Source organism: Alligator mississippiensis, chromosome 4 (genome assembly GCF_030867095.1).
Source record: "Alligator mississippiensis isolate rAllMis1 chromosome 4, rAllMis1, whole genome shotgun sequence".
Taxonomy (NCBI): Eukaryota; Metazoa; Chordata; order Crocodylia; family Alligatoridae; genus Alligator; species Alligator mississippiensis.
Window position 1 is genome coordinate 232,491,195 of NC_081827.1, and position 21,660 is coordinate 232,512,854.

Below are 21,660 nucleotides of genomic sequence, written 5' to 3' on the forward strand. Positions count from 1 at the left end.
GGGTTATGTTTCTGACAAAGTACAGTCTGGTTAAGTTTTCTTCATAAAACATTTATAGCTTTCTTCAGTGGTAATTATGTATATAAAGATTTATGATTAAAATGTACTGGTGTTTCCTCTTTTGACATCTTAATTGTTTTTATAATTACAGCAAAGACCTGTCAGATTTTTTACATACTATGGAATGCTCTCTGATTTTAATTACATTAAAAAGTAGTTAAAATGTATCTCATTTGAGGGTACTAGGAAGTTTGTAAAATGGTAGGTTACAGTGACAGTGGCAATGTGCAGCAACATTTATAGAGGGCTAACACATCAACAACTACGGCACAATTAAAGCTTTGAGGTTTAGCAGCTACCATACCTGCTAAAAGTACATCAGAACTAACATACAGGAACATGAAGTTAGGGCTAGCTATAAAGAAATATTTAGGTGTCTACTTCCTATGTAGATGTCAAAACTCCCTTTGACTTTAATTGCAAATACATTTCCCTGTCTAGTTTTCCCCTGTATAAAATAGGAATGCTGAGTCTGATATTATAATTGACATATATACAACTCTCAGAGAGGCATGAAAAAAAATCAGTGCATTGCAAAAGTAGTAAGGATTATTAATTTTGCATTTTTATATTTTAATTGACTTTTAAAAATTACATATTGTTTACGTTCTTCTTCTATATTTATATATATTTTAAATCCACATATGAGAAGAAAGTAACCAGAACATATTTTCAGTTATTGTTTTCATTATTTCATTATCCCCAGTGGGATAAAGGAAGCAAAAAAGGCTTTTTGATTTATTTGTGATAGAGCCCTTCAGAACTCCACTTTTTATGACTTGAAAAAAAGATGTACACAACACTCCTAACCTCCTGTTAGGACAGTTTATATCTCCTATCCAGCTTATTTAACTCAAATGCCTGGGAAATAGACACAATTACCACCTTATGGAATGCTATTTAACTTTAAATGCTCCCCTCTGAATAGAAACCCACTTCATCTTCTCAAACTTTATTCCAGTTTCTCAGGAATAATTCCCTCTATAGGCTCCTGAAATGCTTTTGTTCATCATTTAAAAATTTAAACTAACATTTTTTTCAGAAATATCTTTTATTATAACAAAGAAAATTCTCATACAGTGCACTCTTCAGAAGAGCTTGTACAAAGGAGCTGCATACTATGCCCATATACAGCTTTAATCATTCACTCTTTCAGCTGTTATCAATTTAAAACCAATGAAACTCCCACACTGAGTCCATTTGAGCAGTCAATTTTAATATCTTGGGGCATCTGTAGTTATTCTGAATTGGCTGCAAAAGCAGAACTAACAAGTTAAGCTCTAACCATAAGTCTACATCAGGCTGGTAAACCATACATCAAACACAGACAGTTAGTCAATACTGTTGTATGAAAAACCAACAAGCATTTTTAAGAAGAGCAATATATTCATAATATGTTTGGCAGTATGGTTTACATTTCACATCCTTGATATCTACACATTAAACTTTCTATTTAAGATGCTGGTGTCTATGAAAGTTTTGCACATGGATATAAAATGAGACACCAAAAGAGGAGGGAATGGACATTCACAAGTTGTAAGATATAAAACAATGATAACAGCTGCAATAAATTGCTCGTTCTGGTGAATGAGCCTCTTCAAGTTTGCAATCTTTTTGCTTAGAGCTTGACAGACCTGCACTTCATGAACAGCTTGTAGAGTCTAAGGTAAAGACTGCAGAGATCCAGAACAGGGGAGGGAATACCGCATCTCAAGAAACAATTTAAACAAGATCTCCAGCATCAGTCTCATATGGAATGTTCTTGTTTAATTGATTTCAGTGAGACGTGGGCCAAGTTCTGAAGAAGCTCTTACTTTTTTCCCCTTTGATGGTTTTATTAAAATCAAGAAAGTGCACCAGAGCAACACAACATTCTAGATATGAGCAGGGCTCAAATTCTGGAGAATGAAGTAGGAGGTCTAATAAAGTGATCCTGAAAGCTTTTTGAAAAGAGAAAGCAAGGGCAGGCAGTACATTCCAAAGCAAATCATTGTAAGTGCTATTCTGAAACAGCTGGATTTGGACAAAGCAGGGGTCAAGGAATTTGCCCACTCTATACTGTCTCAAATGTTGAGAGGAAAAAGGGAAAAGACAAAGATAAGACAAAACTAATAAATGAAGGCTTGAGAGAGAGAGACAGAGACAGAGAGAGAGAGAGAGATACGAATCTTAATAGCAATTTTATAGTTAACAGGGGCTTTGTTTGTTCGGTTGCTTGTTTTGTTCCTTTGTTCCTTTTTTAAATTCAAGAAAGGGGCTTTCTGTCTATTCACCCTGTGTATGTGTGTGTGTGTGTGTGTGTGTGTGTGTGTGTGTGTGTGTGTGTGTGTGTGGCGGGGGGGGATGTCATTTAAAAATAAACTAAATAAAAATTAAAATGTTTATGCTTACCACTATTTAGGGCTACAAATAATGCTGCAGTACTTTTACCATAAATGGACCAGGTTCTTAGCTCACTTAAGACAGCATGATTGTCAATGGAGTTACACTGATTTATGCCAGCTGGGAAACTTGCCTAGGCCTTTTAACTTGGAGATTTAATGTAGATTGGTGGTCTACAGTGGTCATCAATAAAATTAAAAAAATGCCAGCAGTTATTACTAAGTGGTATCTGAGTAGCCAGAGTTGTTTTCCATTCTTAGCAAAGGAAAACTACTGGCTTTTTTAGATACTACTATCTTTTGATAAACTATGACTTTTTACTGGGGGATGACTGAATTTGAAATCAGCCAGAATACTAGTTCTCTTTTTTTCTCATGTGGTCTCACAATGGATATAAAATATAATCTGAGATATGATGAAAAGTCTATGATCAACATGCCTGGCTGCTGTGGTCCTTAACATAAAAGACCACTTTACCACTTGTTTGGTCATTTGGGAATATACTCTTCTATGTCCACCTATTTGTCCTGGAAAGCAAAACAAGTAAGGGTTTGAAGCAATGCCACTGAATTCAATAGAAATATTACCACTGACTCTTGTGGGCACTGAATCAGGACTTAAATTCCTATATCCTTTTCCATGAGGTGAAATAATGTTGAGTATGAAAACATAGTTTTTAACAATGAACAATTTTAGCAGGGCTGACCAATGACTCCTTTTAACCTCTAAAGTATCTTCTATAGGAGTTAGAACTGGCGGGTGCAAAGACATCTGCACATGGGTCTTTCAACAGGAAAAACAATCACTGAGGCAAACACGCTTGTCAAAATTACTGGCTCTCTAAATTAGGCTTTCTGGTTTCTCATTAGTATAACAATACTGAATTAAATGAAGCCACTCTAGGAACTCACTAAAGAAGGAGAGGCTGGAAAACACATAATTTCCCTCCCTCAAAGAAAATGGTGGAAGAGTCCATTGTCACGGACTATAGTAAAACCTAAATGAAATACCTGTTGATAGATACTTATAGCCCTGCGGGATTGGTAGCCACTCAGACCAGATTACAGGCTAGAAGCCTTACTAAAAGTTGGAAGGAGGCAGATCCATATGATAATTAATATTATGTTAAACAAGGATCAGTCATTCTAATGTAACTATTTCTCTCATTTCTGATGTTTTTTATTGCTTTCATTTTCTCCTACATTTAATTTATCAATTACATTATCTTGAGCTCTTTTTTGCTTTTAAAGCTTTTGTTTAACTTTAAAAAAAGAGACGCTAAAAGGATATCTCGCTCATTGAGTTTATTTCAGTTCTTAGCTTTATTTATGATCAGTTGTTGTTCAGGCTATTTTATTATTAAAGTAAGTTTTGTGATTATTAACAACACTCACCATAGCTTTTAAATACCAATTACTGTGTTGTTTAATTACTGTGGTAGGACTATATGTGGACAATAAATGTTCAAAAACCAAGACACTAGAAGGCCAGTATAAAGTTGAAGGTTGACAATTTGTTTTGGACAATATTAAATCATGACAAAGCTCAAACATAAAGATCAGAGTTCAATTATGAACCATAAAGTCATTTCAAACGGGAAGATTTATACATTATTTTTCTAGCACTTTAATGCAGATTCTGTAAATTCTGAGAATATTTCAGTCCCAAGTAACTGAAGACCCATGCCCCAACACATAAATTTAAGTACAATTATTCTCAGAACAACACTGATAAAGTGATAGACCTAGAATGTGCTGCTTAATCACAGCTATTTAACACTATTGATCTCATATATACATAAATGATCTCATATCTCTGTGATCATACATATATATGTATGTTTATAAATTCATGCATATATATTATGTATGTGTATATTGTATGTGTTTATACGCATTATGTGCAAACTAAAAACAAATATGCATTGTGTGTACATCATAAAGCAAATCAGTATCACCTATAACAAATTATTAAAGAACTAGCAAATTGCCCATCAAGAATGACGGGGGGTGGGTAGGCAGGGACGAGGAGAGGAGGGAAGCTTGCTAACCCTAACCCCTGTGCCACCACCTCCACGCAGGAGCAGGAGTGGAGGGGTGGGGCAGAAACTTGCCCTGCCATCCCCTCCTTCCCCCCTCTGCCAGCACCCAACACCGCTGCCACCTCCAAGGAGCAGGGCTGGGGTGGGGGAAGAGGGTGAGGCCAGCAGCGCTAGCCTTGCCCCCCTGCTCCATCCCTGCTACCACCACCTCTTGTCTGTAATGCTCTTGGATCACTCCGGTTGTTACAGTAACCAGAGTGCTCCAAGGGTGTTACAGACAGACTAAGGACTAAGCCTTTTATTATATTAGATCTTTTTTCTTTTCAAAATGATATTCTGAAATAAATATAAATCAGATTAAAATTTTAGAGCTGATGATTTTCATTTACAGTTGTAACTGCTATTTAAATATGTAAGCATAGTAGTCCATTTGAAATCAATAGATATCAGGTGCCCAGGGTTTTAAATATTTTGGACTGCAGTATGAAGATAATTAGATTACTCACTAAAAGTAAGTGGGATAATAAGAAAGATGAAAAATTTCAGGATTTGATGTAATTTACATTTAAGGTCCATGTGCAAATCACATTTCCCTGAATCTATCTTTCTCCTTTGCCAATTGTTATGCCTCTTACTATACATTTTAAAACAAATTTTTAGCAAACAACAATTAAATAAAATTCAGATTTTCTGGTAACTATGCTGATGGAGCAAAGTAACCCAGCAAATCAACCTACCATTTAATTATGAAGCCTGAATTCACAAATGTAGTTACCATTGAGAAATGGGTTGAATCTTCTGGCTGAGTAAGTACACACAAGTGAGTAACAGAGCAAAGGGCTATGTGTAAATGAACCTACCACCTTAAAATGTATTTACTCTTGCCTATAATTTACGTGTTAAATTTAATGGAGTTTTGGTTCCAATGTGACACACAATGTAAAAAATCAATATAAATTTGAGAGCTTTATAGTGCCCCTGGCAAGTATGAATGGCACTTGATGAAACGTGAAGGTTTTCACAGCACCTACAGTACCACTGCATTGGAGTAATTAACACCACATAGTTCATAGATATTTATACCAATTCTTCACTAGCACTTAGAACAGTTCTTTGTCATGGTTTTGTACCATGATGTCCTGGAAGAATATAGAGACACTTTTATTACAAGCCCTTATTTAAGGGATTTACAATTCTGACAGAAATATTCTCTTCTGGGATAAAAGTTAGTCTGCATATTCTCAAACCTGGAGGAATTTTTTCTCATGTAAAAATTGGTCAACATGTTTCCCCTAAGAAATAAGCCAAAAATAGTTTTGAGATTTTTTTTTGTGGAAATAATTTAATTCACCTTTAGAAAATAAAGTGCATTTAAAATATGCAAAAATTTGGTGAGCACTTTATTTGTAATCTGTACAGTTGCATTTTGTGATTTAATATGAGCCTAAATGTTAACATTTAAAAGTGGTCTATTTGTAAGCACTGCAACTGCATTTTCATAACATTTTAGCAGATTAAGGGATAAACTCCACTGAAGACAATGAAGAAACCTTATCAAATGAGCATTTCACATAGACTTACTGTAGATTGGAATTAAGCCCTACTAATGAATACTGCCTCATTTGCATGGCCAAAACCTAATCCTAATGAAACTTCATGGTAGAAAATGAACATGTTTTCTCCACAGTTACATTAATTTTGTATTAAAACTGTGATGGAGTGCAGATCCTGACTTTCATTTGGCAGAGCATAATGCATCTGGGTTTCCCATACATGAACATCCTGGTTAGAACTAGGTTATGCTTATGAATCGAGAGTGGAATGCAACTGTATCTGAAAACAAATGCATCTGGTTTTCCTACAGAGATACATTAGAGGATAGAGCTGAGTTATGTTAATGAATCTGGATTTATTAGCAGGGATCACATGTGATCCCTATGTAACACTGCAGGAGATTCATCAGCTACACCTTATTAAACTAAACAAACCTTTAAATCTAGAAACTAAAAGACTATAAATTAAAGCACATGCTTTTACTCTGTTACTGTAATAAGCAAAACAAACTAAAATGATGAACTGAAATCCCACTATCAACCCAAACTGTGTTTTAAAGTGGTGTCAAACACCTTTCTGTATTAGAATGAGGTACTCCAGTTGTTTAGGGATAGTCTTAAAGTGAGGCACATGCATGAAATTGCACCCCTAAATGCACATATGTCTAGTTTATGTTTGCAAACAGTTATCATATGTGAAGGAGTAGATTTTCAGAAGTGTCTAAAAGAAATTATGCATACAACTCTTATTGACTTTTAGTGGAAGCTGGTCACGACTACACAAAATGCTGACTGAGCTGTAGCTCATTACTATTAGCACAAAGTGTGACACAACACTGCTGCACAGTAGTAACAAGCTACTGCTAAGTAGTAATGAGCTACTGTGCAGTCACCGCCACCAAGAAGCCATTCGGGGATGCTACTGCACAGTACTGCCTGTTACTGTGCAGTCATTTGGTACTTGTGTATGCAAGTACTAAATCACTATTCAGTAACAACTGTGCAGTCGGCATCTCATGTAGACGTGGCCACTGTGTTCTTAAAACCTTTAGGTATCTGAGGGGGGACTGAGGGGGCAGTTTGCCACCCTGACCCCCTAGCCTGGGAGGTCTGCTACATCTCGGGGGCCCTCATCTGGGACATAGCTGAGAGGATCCCAAAGATTATCCGGCCCTCTGACCACTACCCTATGCTCCTTATCCATGTGGGCACGAATGACACGGCTCGGAGCAATCCCAGTCAGGTAATGAGAGACTACAGGGCTCTGGGAGTGGGGCTTAGAGGGCTGGGGGCACAGGTGGTCTTTTCCTTGTTCCTCCCAGTTGTGGGTCATGGGGTGAGGAGGGAGAGACAGGTTGAGGTAGTCAACCAGAGACTGTGCCACTGGTGTCATCGTGAAGGCTTTGGCTTCCATGATCACAGTCTGCTCTTTGGTGAGGGAGGCAGTGGGCTGCTGGGAAGATAAAGCCTCCACCTCACTCCTCTGGGGAGGAGGCTTTTCTCAGCCAGACTTGCTGACCTGCTCGACTGGGCTTTAAACTGAGCCCAGAGTGTACTGCTACTGCACGCCCACTGGGCACCTTTTGTAAACCCAACAAGCTAAGGCACTCAAGGGAACCCACCCCTACCCCAGCCCCACAACGATCTGTAGGAACGGCAAGGGCCTCCAATGGGACACTTACTTGCCTGTACATCAATGCCAGGAGCCTGGGGAACAAACAGGAGGAACTGGTCCTCCTGCTAAACCAAAAGGATTATGATCTCATAGGAATAACGGACACCTGGTGAGACTCTACCTATGACTGGGCCACAGGTATAGACAGCTATACCTTGTACAGGAGAGATCGAGTGGACAAAAGGAGTGGGCGGGGGGTAGGTCTCTATGTCAAGGAAAGCTACACATCCCTGCAAGCTGACATTGGCACCCAGGGGGGACGATTGGAGACTCTTTGGGTCAAAATTTGTGGTGAACAAGGCACAGGGGACACAATGGTGGGAGTCTACTTGACTTCAATCCCTGGTAAGATTCTGGAAAAAATCATCAAAGAGACCATTCTTGACAAACTGGCTGAAGGCAACTTCTTGAGGGATAGCCAGCAAAGTTTTGTTGCAGGTAGGTCTTGCCTGACCAATCTCATCTCCTTCTACAACCAGGTGATATGTCACCTGGACAAGGGAAAAGAGATTGACATCATATATCTTGACTTTAAAAAAGTTTTCTATCTGGTATTCCACAATTGTCTTATAGAAAAACTGGCCAATTGCAGCCTCGGCTACATCACAGTCTGCTGGCTGGGGAATTGGCTTCGAGTTCGGACCCAGAGAGTGGTAGTTGACGTAAATCAATCATTGTGGTGTGCCATGACCAGTGGGGTCCCCCAAGGCTCCGTCCTTGGGCCTATCCTTTTCAACATCTTTATTAACGATGTGGACATTGATGTCAGAAGTGGTCTGGCCATGTTCTCTGATGACAACAAACTTTGGGGTAAAGCATCCACACCCAAGCACAGGATGGTGATCCAGGCCAACAGGCTCAGAAAATGGGCAGATGAAAACCTAATGGACTTCAACTGCAAAAAATGCAAAGTACTCCACCTTGGGAAGAAAAAACCGCAGCATGCTATATGGGTTCGGCAGTGTTATACTTATTAGCACCATGGCTGAAAGGGACTTGGGGATCATGATTGATCACAAGATGAATATGAGCCACCAATGTGATGTTGCGGTCAGCAACATCAAGAAAAAGTCTGGCTTGCATCCATAGATGCTTCTTTAGCAAATTGCAGGATGTCATCCTCCCACTGTACTCGGCCTTGGTGAGGCCACAGCTGGAGTACTGCATCCAGTTTTGGGCTCCACAATTCAAAAAGAATGTGGAGAAGCTTGAGAGAGTCCAGAGAAGAGCCACGCATATGATCAGAGGGCAGGATAAACAGGCCTTATGATGAGAGGCTGAGAGCTACGGGACTCTTCAGCCTGGAAAAGCACAGGCTCAGTGGGGACCTTGTGGCTGCCTATAAGGGGTGTACATCAGGATCTGGGGCAATGCCTGTTCACCAGAGTGCCCCATGGGATGACAAAGTCAAATGGTCACAAGCTTCTCCAAGACCGTTTCAGGCTGGACATAAGGAAAAACTTCTTTACAGTCTGAGCCCCCAAGACCTGCAACAGACTACCGTCAGAGGTGATGCAAGCATCTACTCTGGACTCCTTTAAGAGTCAATTGGATGCTTATCTTGCTGGGATCCTGTGTCCCCAGCTGACTTCCTGCCCCTGGGGCAGGGAGGTGGACTCGATGATCTTCCAAGGTCCCTTCTAGCCCTAATGTCTACGAAATCTATGAAATCTTCAAAAACCTCTCTTACACTAATTTCTTTGGTGTGTTCCCAATTGGTTAATTTGGCCCATAATGTCTTAAATATTAAGGGTCAGAATCTCAGGGACCCTCAAATATGGCTCTTTGCACCTAAGGAGACTAGGCTGAAGGATTTTCTTGCCTTACCACCTCTGTGGGCTTATTCAACCACTGAGGCTGCTCTAACTTGTATTGGCTAAGGCCATTATGTTGGCTACAGCTCCCTGGTGTACAATACACTTAAGCCACACCCCTCTCCTTTTTTGGCATACCACTGCAATGCCCAGATAGCAAGGTATGGCAAAGAACCTCTTTCTAACCGATTTCCAATTTTTGTTTTCACACATGCTAATATAGGAATATCCACATTTTTCCAAAAAGAGGTTGATATTTGAAAATATAGCTTTCCTGGGTCACTGGTGGCCAAAATCCATATCCTTTCAAGATACAGTTCCTACAGTTTAGGAAAACACTGTCCTTTGGATATATGCAATGCTTTAGTCAGTAAAGCTAAACTCTTATATCACTGCATGAGTCTTCTGATAAACGGCAGAAAAATATTGTAAGAAATACCTGTAAATTCTAAATTTCCAATTAACTTAGAATTCATCATGTAGCTATTAATTTCCAGGTTTTACTCCAAAATATATAAAACAAAACACACCTTTGATAAGTCCCTTTTCTTGCAAAGTTTTCAATGAAGGTCTTCGGGAGATGAATTTCTTTAATCTGCTTTTCACTCGGTTTCTATCAGTTGTATCAGATGTACTGTAGTTCAGTCTAAAAACTGGGGAAAAACAAAAGAAACTTTCAGTAAGGCTGCATTTTTAAAGTAGCATTACTTTGCAGTAACATCATTAGAAAACACTGGCAAAATCCACCCTCAGGAAGATAGCACAAAGTGTTTGATTAATCTTTTTATTTTTGTGAATAAATATAATGAGTTCATTCTGCTGTTATTCACAGCCTTGTATTATTTATTGTTCATAAGCATTTGGACATCCACCAGTTTACTCATGAATCCCACAAGTTTTGCATGGATGATAATTCTACTGAAAGTTCCAAATAGATGTATGCGATGTGCTATTTGCTATATTCTACTTGTTATGAGAAAGTGCAGGATGGTCAGCCTCTCAACACTGGTGAATCCTGTGGCCAAGGGAAATTACGCATAATTTTAATTTTAATACAGTTGTAGAGAACATGGCTAAATGCCAAGAAATGTGTAGAAGATGCATTAATGCATGGAAGAAAAAGTTTCCCAATTTTTGCTGTTTCATTTTGTTTTATTGTATTTAGGTATTTACTCCAGTGAGAAACCTTAAGCAGAACATAGAAAGCACTTGTAGAAAATATACTGAATGAAGCTGTGATGACTCACATCAGTTCTTCCTGCCCCTCTGGGCTGAGGTGCCCAGAGGAGACCCTCAAAATCCCCCTAAATTGGCAGTACTTGTGGGGAGAGTCACATTTGAGTCATCGGCATTCCATCATTTGGCATTCAGCCCATCTTCAATGCCAACACTCCCTCCTGCATTCAGAGAAGCAGGTAAGGATTCTGTGCAGAAAACTCTAAAAGATTCTCTAACCTAGTGCATCCCAGGAGATGGAGGGAGTGTATTTGTATGTAGTATCAGACAGTGGCATCTGGCCATCATCTCTCATGGGGCTTTTCCAGTTTCTTTTTCCCTCTGCCTCTAGATATCTCTAGGGTCCTCCGAGGGTTATGTGAAAATGAGAATGCAGCCAAAGCTTTGATAGCGTTTTCTGTGTAAAGTCTCCAGGATTATATGAATATAATTTTGGTGTCCTACCTCACTCATTTTCTTCCGTATTTCCTTATATCAGCATTTCTTAACTTTTCTAGATTCAAGTACACCTTGTTAGGCTCAAGGCACACCTCATTAGGCTCAAGACACCCCATTGAAAATGTCAGCTCTTACTTTTCACTCATGTTTCGACTAGGGAAAACAGTACAGCAATTTTTTCTAATGCAAATAACTCATAAAGACTAGAACAGGTCAGAATTTTTTTTAAAAGTATGGATTCTTATTTGAAATTGTTGGCTTAATTTGCACACCTAACAGTACTAACATTGCATGACTTTCTGCAGCACCCCAAAAAGGATCTCAAGGAACCCTAGGGTGCCATGGCATCCTTACTGAGAATAACTCCCTTAAATGGATCCCAATTCTGCACAAAAAATCTTGCCACAAAGGTTCAACTATTCTGCACGGAGAAGGAAAAACACACAAAGTACTTCTTATGCTTATCTAAGAAGGATGATCCATCCATCCGATAACTTAGCCATTGTTTCCTAGTACACAGTATAACTTAAAGAACTTCGATTGCATGCTCTGCCCCCCGCTTTCCCTCCATCCCTCCACTCAATACTGAAATCTCTCCCGTGATGTAGTAGCTTTCACTAATAGAATCAGAGAAACGAATTATAGAGGAATGTGATGATATAGATTAAGCAGGAATTTATTTTAGCAAGCAGCTTTACATAAATTATAAATAAAAATAGAATTTTAAAAGGTGGACAATTATAAGACAATAGTGAGTTGAAGGATCTTGTTAAACAACAGTAAAAATCTTGGAATATTGCGGTTTATATTACAAATCTGATTTTAACAGCCAAACTTATAAAATGGTTTACACTTTGCTGTTGTCAAGGGAGCAAAACTTGCCAAATTGTTCATATTAAGTAAATACAACATAGCCAATTAAGGAAGGCAATGTTTAAATACGTGCCTATGATAATCAGAGCATAGTTTGCTTCTGATTTCACTACTGATTTTAATAGAAGAGCGCTCCATTTTCCCACAGCACTACAATGACCCCACACATACTTCCACAAATTAGTAATCACACAGGACAAATAAAAGGACACTTTACTGGAAAATACACAGCTTGGCACAATAATCCATCACTTATGAAAAATAGAATTCACATTTTTTAATGGTAGCATTCTTAGGGTGATGTATCACAGAATATAAAGATTAGCATTCAATTGACGGTTGGCTCCTTTTTCACATCATAGTTTAGAACTTTTTGTTCAAAACTGAGCAATCGCTGGCAGGGATAGGTTAAAATTCCAAGTTACTCAGCCTTGCTATAAAAAGAATAACAAATGGATGTTTCTAATTCTGCATCTTAATGGTACTCTGAAACACTAAAGTGATTGTATTTTGTTCTCTGACTGTCATATGGCTTCGATTCATTCTTTCCAATAGTTCATATTTTTTCTTTTCACCCTTCTGCTCGGGTGAATGTTACCCACTTCAAATTTGATGGAAATAACTCCATTCAGTTACTTGATGCTTGTGATACTTCTTATTCTTCTGGATTTTGAACTACTTATAACTTAATTCCTAGTTATATTCTTGGATGACATTGTCAAACCTAACTGTACCAAATAATCTGACTGAATTGAATGTGGTTCACATTAAAAATGGTTAGATGGAGGATCAAGGATTTGATTAGTAGGGCAAATAATCATTATGTTCAGAAAGCTGTATTAACACAGCTGCATGGTTTTATATATAAAACAGCAATTATGGTATTAAAACTACATCTAAATGTTAGAATAATTATTGTCATGGACACATTGTACATTTTGTGTCATATTGTATGTAGCATGGAGAAAAGAGCAGCAAAGTCAATTTTGATGATTTCTAATATTATTATAGTAAGCCTATATGAGTCACCAGAGGGGAAACTCCAAGCCTCCCAGAATTTCACAAGTTTAGATAATATGATCCAGAATGAAGCATCAGCCAGAAATTTTCTTGCTGGGATCTTATTTAGAAATATCCTTTTTTTTCTTGCCAAACCACTGTTCTCATGGTATCCCCAAGTTAAAATGGCTTTGTTTTTATATTTGGGAATTGAAAGAAAATGGAATGTTGTTTCCAAGTGAAAACAATGTCACTATACATCAGAAAGACCATAATACAGAAATTTACTTTTTTGCAAATTTTAAATTGTAGATGTGGACAGTGAAGGTCTCCGTTAATCGAAGGTTGCAAAGTCAGCCAGATTAAATAAAAGCAACATACAGAACTGCAGAGGTCTTTAAGAGGGAAGTAAAACAGGACATTTCTCGAAAGTCTAACTAATTATCAAAGAGAAAGAAGTTAAAAGTAACACTTGTTCTGTATTCTTCCAGCATTCATTATAAAGAGATATTTGGATTTCTCCTGGGACAAATCCTGGCACACTTGGTTTAAACTGCACTAGGACAGATGCACATAAATCCCTGCAGAACAAAATGCAAACAGTATCATTATTTTTTCTCAGTGCATAGACTATCCTTGCTGGAAACAGAAAACATTTGTGAGAAAAGAAAAGGAAAAGCAAGCCTGCCCTTGCTTTGTTAGTAAACCACTACAGAGTGTGTAGATGGATACTACAAAAGGTGCAACTTCATTGTAAATTTTGCCTTGGTAAAAATGAGTGCTGGAACTTCATTCCAGCAGCACGACGACAACAAGTACAGTCAGACTTCCAGACTTACCTTCTGGGTAAGCATGGTTCTCCCAGGCTGTAATGGAATTGTATCTATGACTTATGAAGGCAGGATTTGGCTACTTTATTATTGTTTATTTATTTATGTAGCCCCATAATTGTACAAGGCCCTTTACAGACAAATGAGGAAACAACATCCCTTCTTAGTGGAATTCACAATATGTTTCAGGATTAAAAATGTGATAGAATGACAACAGCTATTAAGATTAGCTAACTGTGGTAGTAATGGGTGCAAGAAGGACATGGCAATATATAGTGGGAGACAAAAATTGGTTTTGAGGTATAATAAAATGATGTCTTCTGGTCCTAAATGTTTATTAGCATTTAAAAAAAATTAACTGAGATAGAGAAGAGTAAAGCTATAGTCTAATTCAAGGCTGTCCAAATTTTAACTGGACGGGAGCTGCAGGCTCCCCCAGCCACACAATGAAGAGGCTGCACACCCGTAGGCTGCATGTTGTACGCTACATGTTGTGCGGGCCATAAGCTGTACCATGTGAAACCCCCACCACACCACACACCCCGTAACATGCCATGCAAACCCCTGTTGCACCCTGTGGATGTACCACACCACACAGGCCCCCAGCATGCATGGATACAAAGTGCAGTCCTGTTGCATGGCCCTCCCCTGAGCAACTTCCACTGTACTGCACCAGTAGAGATGTTGTGCAGGGTCTCCAGATCCCCCTGAGCCTTCAGACCAAGGATTCCTTCAGTCCCAGAGACTGTAATACTCTGTCCCTGGGTGTGGGGACAGTCAACAGAAGCTAGGGAAAGAAAGCAAAGGGGAAAGTGCCACCCAGATGAGGATCTCAGTGACCATAGTTTAATCACTTGGGGCTTTTATAGATGGTCTGGAATGGGGGCAGCAAAGTCACCCCCAAGTGGTCACCTGGATCCCCACCTTGCTTACTGCTTCTGGCCTCTCAGGGTCCCATGTTACTGTCTTTTCTGCTACACGTTGATGTTATAAGTGGAAAGGAAGTCTGCCCCTAGAGGGCAGGTGTTTTCATTTCAGTTCTCAAGTCCTGGTCTGGGTTAAGGCCCCCTGGTCTTGGCTCACTTTATTCTGGCTGGGCCCCTCCACCCAAGATCCACTGTCCCAGAACCCTAGACTCGCAGGGCCTGGCCTTCTTAGGCTCTGGGCTCCTGGGCAGTATTTTCTGTCTGACATCCTAGTCCTTCTGATGACAGCAGCACTCTCCTCCTTTGAAGGGTTTAGGACCTGCAGTGTCCCTGGAACCCTTCTCAGTGACCTCCTCCTCCTCTACAGACACAATTCAGTCCTCCAGTCCAACTTCCACACACAAGAAAAATGTGAGTATCTACCTCCAAACAAAAAGGTTTTCCCAACCCTGAATCAACACCATACCATGGCAATGAGCTACAGCATCAGACCCAAAATACTTCTCCCAGCTGCCTGGTGGTGCAGGGTCTTCCTTGCAGCTTTCCTGCAGTCTGGAGTCCTGGGCCACTCAGGTCCCACTCCTACACTCCACTCCGTTTCTTGCAGTTTGCAGGGCCAGACTGCCCATCTTGCCTCAGCCCCTGGGCTTATATGCCTCCAAGCCCCTCTCTGGGTCTCCTGACTCACTACTTCAACCCCTTACCTGTCAACCACTGGCCATGTGTAACTTCTGGGCTAGGGACAGAAGTTACACATAAACTGGTTTAAGTCATTGGAAACTGGTTTAAACCTGTAACAGAACAGAAGCTCTGAGCACATAAACCAGTTTCAAAATGGCTACAACTGGTTTGAGATATACCTGGTTGAATGTAGTATCAGACTTAACTGATTTGGGTCAAACCAATTTATGAAACTTCTGTCCCAGGCCACTTCCTGGTTCAAGTTAAATTACAGTCCCAGCATGTTTTCCAGCTGTGCTGTGCTGTCTGCTCCAGAGCAGAGCTGGCCCCTCCCCTCAGCTCCCTAGCTGGAGTAATGAGGGCTGGCTGACAAGGGGGTGTTGGGGAGCAAGCCCAGCTGGGGATGTAGCCCAATCTACAGAGGGGGGACTGCCCTCCCCTGGCAAACCATAGCTGCAACTGTGGACTACATATCCCAGAGACACCTGGACACAGGAACAAGAAGTGATGAGCTACCTTGCAGAGTTCTGCTGCTGTAATTCTGGACTGCAAATCCCAGAGACCTGGGGGGCAGCAAGGTAGAGGAAGTGAACACACAGGTAGAGAGCTGTGCTCTAGCACCCCTCAGCTTCTGGCCTGAGCCATTACAGGCATGTGGCTGAATTTCATGAATCAAAGGTCTGTTCACTTCTGTAATTTAATCTGTATGGTTTAGACTAATCTGCAAAAACTGAATGGATACAGCCTCAGGATTTTTGATTGTATGTACCTAGCCACAGTGCTGCCTGCATCTGGGGTGGGCAGCCATTTTATTAAATGGCCCTCTGCTCCTGTCAGTTCCTTTAGGGGGCTGGAGCTGGCAGTTTATTTCTGGTTCCCTTTCTTCTTCAGTGATGAGGTAGGAGCCCCTTTACAGCTTCATGCAGTCCACATGCTACTAGTTGAATAGTCCTGGCCTAAATCCTCTGCTGCCAGTTTGCATAAGAAGAAATGGCTCATAGTGTGTCAGTCCTAAATAAATAACGCCAAGGTATTCAGGGCTAATGCATAATAATGTTTAAATTCCAATAATATGGTCACAGAAACCAGTCAATCCAATAGCTTTTCCAGAGAAAAAAGAACAGTGAAATGGCAAGAAGCAATATGCTATTTTCTAATCATGCAATTCTATAATGATAAAATACCCTTTGTGGTCATTGGTAGTTTTGATGGTCTGCAGATGAGAACTGGATGCTATAGTTCTGTAGCTATGTAGGATATATTAAGCAAGAATACATGATATATCTCAATTAGATTTAAAGAGTGACTACAAAAAAGGTAGAAGTGTTGGAAAAACCCTTCCCCAGAACCACTGCATGGTTAAATCACCCAGTGCAGGCTCCAACCATTTTGAAAAGGGCATGGTTGCATACATGATTATTCCTCATGAATATAATGAGAGAAAATTAAATACAAACTCTGTGCCCAGACAATACAGGCAGTTTAACATTTCTTGGAGTGATGCTATGGGCAGGACCTGTATGGCCCAGAAAGGAAAAGGGTTAATATTTTCTAAATATCCCTATGGGGCTAAACAATTTTATTGACAATGTTTCCCTCTATGCAGCATGATCACACAGTTCTTCCAGTGACTTTTATTTCACCCTCAATTTACAAAACATTTACACAAAATCCCAAGGGTTTACCTATGATTAATTCCTGCCAGGTACAGTATATTTGAGTACTTTTAACATGTGTTGAAAGCATTGGTTTTTGAAGAACTATCCATTAATGACTTTCTGAACTGTGACAATGGATATTGACAGTGCTTGTCAGACTAAAGTACTATTGATTGTTTCACATCATGTGTATAGCAAAACCAATTTCTTTCAAGTGCCTCTTCCTAACTGAAATATATTATAACAGAACCTATCTGTTTATTATAACATCCAAAATTATAGTATATAATGCATCCGAATAGAAGGGATTCATAAGGAATGAAAAGCACCAGGGAGAAAAGATAAGGCCCTAAACAATAGAAGTACTCTCTCGTTGATAGTTTCTCTTTCATTGATATTTAATGTTGAAGTTCAGAAAATGCAACACTCCATCTCAACAATGCTGTTCTTTAATAATCTTGAACATTTCAAAATTTCAGTAAATCGTTTGTAAGTGAAGGTGATTTTTGCTGTAGGAGCAGGGATGGATCCAAAGGGGGGGTGCAATGGTGCAGCTGAATACCCCTTTTTGATTGTACTTGTTCTAGGGGCAGGGGAAAGCACTAGAGCCATTCCCGACTGCCCTTGGACAGGGCTCAGCTGGGGAGGGTGCAGCAGCAGAAGGGATAGGTGGGGATTCCCCTTCCCTAGACCTACTCCCAGGGGGAGAGGGCAGGGTAGGGGGAACTACTCTAGGGCTGTGCTGTTGCTGCTGTCCTCTCCCCAGCTGACCTCAGCACTCACCCAGTCCCCAAACAGCAAAGGAAGTGGCAGCAGCAGGAAGGGGAATTTGGAGGAGGGAGAGGCAGGGTGGCCATCATAGAGGACAAGCTGGTTGTCCTCTGTCCTCTATTGATATGAAACCTGATGCCTTTATGTCCTCTATTTTTCTCTTGAAGAAAAATTGCTTGTGAGGTTGAATCTTGAAGAGAAAAACAGGATATAAAGGTGTTGGGTTTTGTATCAATAGAGGACAGAGTAGCAGAAAACCAGAATGTCCTCTATGATGGCCACCCTAGGGAGAGGGTATGTGCCTCTGAGCAGAAAGGGGAAGGGAGGGGGGAATTTTCACCTGCTTTAGGGACTTAAAAAAGTCCCCGGAGGTTTGCCCACACTGGTCAGGGGGGAGGAGGCTGGGAGCAGGTGGTGCAGCCACTCCTGCAGTGGGGGTAACTGTACCCTCAATCTTCTTTGGGAAATCCTGGATCTGCCATTCTGTAGGAATGTTATTATAGTTTGGTAATAATGCAAGCTTGATTCTTGAAGATACTGGTCCTAATCCTGAGATGTAACTAAGCATGTGCTGAATTTAACCATACGCATATTTTTAACTTTAAAGCTAACCACTTGTCTAATTGCTTTTTGAAGATCATGGCTGGAGAGCTCAATACTTTGCAGGATGGAGTCAAATGTAAAATAGTGAATGTAAAAGTATAAAAAGTGAGTCCTGTAAACCCTGAGATACTGGAAGCATCAATCTAAAGCTAATATCATAGTGATATTTATGACATAGATTTTTAGTTAAATTCATTGAAATTTGTAATAGACTGTCCTTCATAGATTTACATAGTCTTAAAAAGCATAGTTCAGTGCATAGAATGCCAGGAAAACTTCTGGGATATCCTTCTGGGATATCTACAGTTTTCCCAAGGAAAGGAAGGAAGGAAATCAGCAGAGTAAGGACCCCTTACTCCAGAAATGCAGACCTTGACTCGCCCAGGGAATTCATGGGCAGGATCCCCTGGGAAGCCAGTCTGAGGGGGAGAGGAGTCAAGCAGAGCTGGCTGTACTTTAAAGAAACTTTACTGAGAAATGCAGGAACAACTCATCACAATGTGTGGGAAGACTAGCAAATATGGCAGAAGACTAGCTTGGCTTAGCAGGGAATTCTTTAGTAAGTTAAATCACAAAAAGGAAGCTTGTAAGAAGTAGAGACATGGACAAACAACTAGGGAGGAGTATAAAAGTATTGCTCGGGCATACAGGGATGAAGTCAGGAAGGCCAAAGCACAATTGGAGATGCAGCTAGGAAGGGATGTGAAAGGTAACAAGACGGGTTTCTACAAGTATGTCAGTAGCAAGAGGAGGATCAGGAAAAGTGCTGGTCCCTTACTGAATGTGGGAGGCAACCTCGTGACAGAGGAAGCAGAAGAGGCCGAAGTGTCTTTTTCACTTCAGTCTTCACAGGCAAGGTCAGCTTCCAGACTACTGCACTTGGCAGCACAGTTTGTGGGGGGAGGTGAACAGCCAATGGTGGCAAAAGAATAGATTAGGAATTATTTAGAAAAGCTGGACACATACAAGTCCATGGGGTCAGACAGGATGCACCCAGGGGTGCTGAGGAAGTTGGCTGATGTGATTGCAGAGCCACTGGCCATCATCTTTAAAAACTCTTGGTGATTGGGAGAGGTCCCAGATAATTGGAAAAAGGGCAAATGTAGTCCCCGTATTTAAGAAACAGAAAAAGGAGGACCCAAAGAGCTATAGACTGATCAGCCTCACCTCAGTCCCTGGAAAAATCATGGAGCAGATCCTCAAGGAATCCATTTCTAAACACTTGGAGGAGAGGAAGGTGATTAGGAACAGTCAGCATGGATTCACCAAGGGCAAGTCATGCCTGACCAACCTGACTGTGTTGCCTTCTCTGATGAGATGACTGGCTCTGTGGATATAGGGAGATCAGTGGATGTGGTATACCTTGACTTTAGCAAGACTTTTGATACAGTCTCCCACAACATTCTCAGAAGCAAGCTAAGGAAGTACGGGTTGGATGAATGGACTGCATGTGGATGGCAAACTGGCTGGATCATCAGGCTCAGAAGGTAGTAGTCAATGGCGCAATGTGTAGTTGGCAGTCGGTATCAAGTGGAGTGCCCCAGGGGTCAGTCCTGGGGCCAGTTTTGTTCAATATCTTCATCAGTGACCTAGAAGATGGCATAGAGTGCACTCTCAGCAAGTTTGCAGATGACACGAAGCTGGGGGGAGTAGTAGGTACACTGGAGGGTAAGATTAGGATTTAGAAAGATATAGACAAATTGGAAGATTGGACCAAACAAAGTCTCATGAGGTTCAATATGGGCAAGTGCAAAGTCTTGTATTTTTAACAGAACAATCCCATGCACTGGTGTAGGCTGGGGACTGATTGGCTATGCAGCTGCTCTGTAGAAAAGGACCTGAGGGTTACAGTGGACAATAAATTGAACATGAGCCAACAGTGTGTCCTTGCTGCCAAGAAAGCTAGCAGCATACCGAGCTGCATTGGTAGGAGTGTTGCCAGCAGGTCAAGGGAACTGATTCTTTCCCTGTATTCAGCGCTGGTGAGGCCACATCTGGAGTACTGTGTTCAGTTTTTCACCCCCCACTACAACAAGGATGTGGATACATTGGAGAAGATTCAGCAGAGGGCAACAAAAATGGTGAGGCACATGATTTCTGAGGAGAGGCTGAGGGCACTGGGCTTATTTAGTCTGGAGAAGAGAAGACTGAGAAAGGATGTAATAGCAGCCTTCAGCTACCTAAAGGATGGTTCCAAAGAGGATGGCGCTTAATTGTTCTCGATAGTGGCAGATGACAGAACAAGGAGCAGTGGTCTCAAGTTGCAGCAGTGGAAGTTTAGGTTAGATATTAGGAAAAAACTTTCTTGCTAGGAGGGTAGTAAAACACTGGAACAGGTTACCCAGAGGGGTTGTGGAATCTCCATCCTTGGAGGTTTTTAAGATCCAGCTAGACAGAGCCTTGGCTGGGATGATCTAGTTGGGACTGGTCCTGCTTTGAATAGGGGTTTGAACTAGATGACCGCCTGAGGTCCCTTCCAACCCTAATTTTCTATGATTCTGTAACATAAAGTCAGACTTCCACTGACTTCAAAGATACTAAGCATTTATACAGTGTCTTTCAGCAACCCTTGTCAGCTACAGAAATATGCTTAAGGATGGTGCAGACTTGTATTGATTCACTTAAACCTGGAGAGTGGACAAGGCTGTGGCCCTGCTTCTAGTGAAGTATTTTGTACTTGATAAATAAGGTCCATCACAGCATGGTGACTGCATGGTGACTCGTACTGTTAAAGTATTAGGCAGAACCTCACCCCTCCTAATTGTGTTGCACTTTTATTTTAGCATCACAGTACCTAAGAGTATTTTAGCATCACAGTACCTAAGAGTAATTCTCACATCTATTTTACAAATAAGGAAACTAAGAAAATTTAAGTGGTCTGCTTAAAGAAAGCATACAAATCAGTGACTGAAGAAAGCATAAAAAACAAAGGTCCTGACTTCTAATCTCTGCTTCCTACCTTAATTTTAAACTTTACTTCCTGCATGGATCCCTGGACTATGTGATCCATGATTAATCTAGATATAATTGGTCAGAAGATACCAGAGAGATTTCTTGTTCATGTTCTCCTCTTTAAGGACATTGCAGTGCCTAAAGGCATTGACTTAAATTGCATTCAAT

The 21,660-nt window shown here is 40.5% G+C and overlaps 1 protein-coding gene across 1 annotated transcript in view; it reads right to left on the bottom strand.

Annotated features, from left to right (window-relative positions):
• Nucleotides 1-21,660, bottom strand: part of ARHGAP15 (Rho GTPase activating protein 15) — a 503,050-nt gene that overhangs the window by 210,558 nt on the left and 270,832 nt on the right. Inside the window, exon 9 of the mRNA XM_006266996.4 lies at nucleotides 10,056-10,178. Coding sequence (XP_006267058.1) covers nucleotides 10,056-10,178 — 123 coding nt within the window. The remainder of the gene's footprint in view (nucleotides 1-10,055; nucleotides 10,179-21,660) is intronic.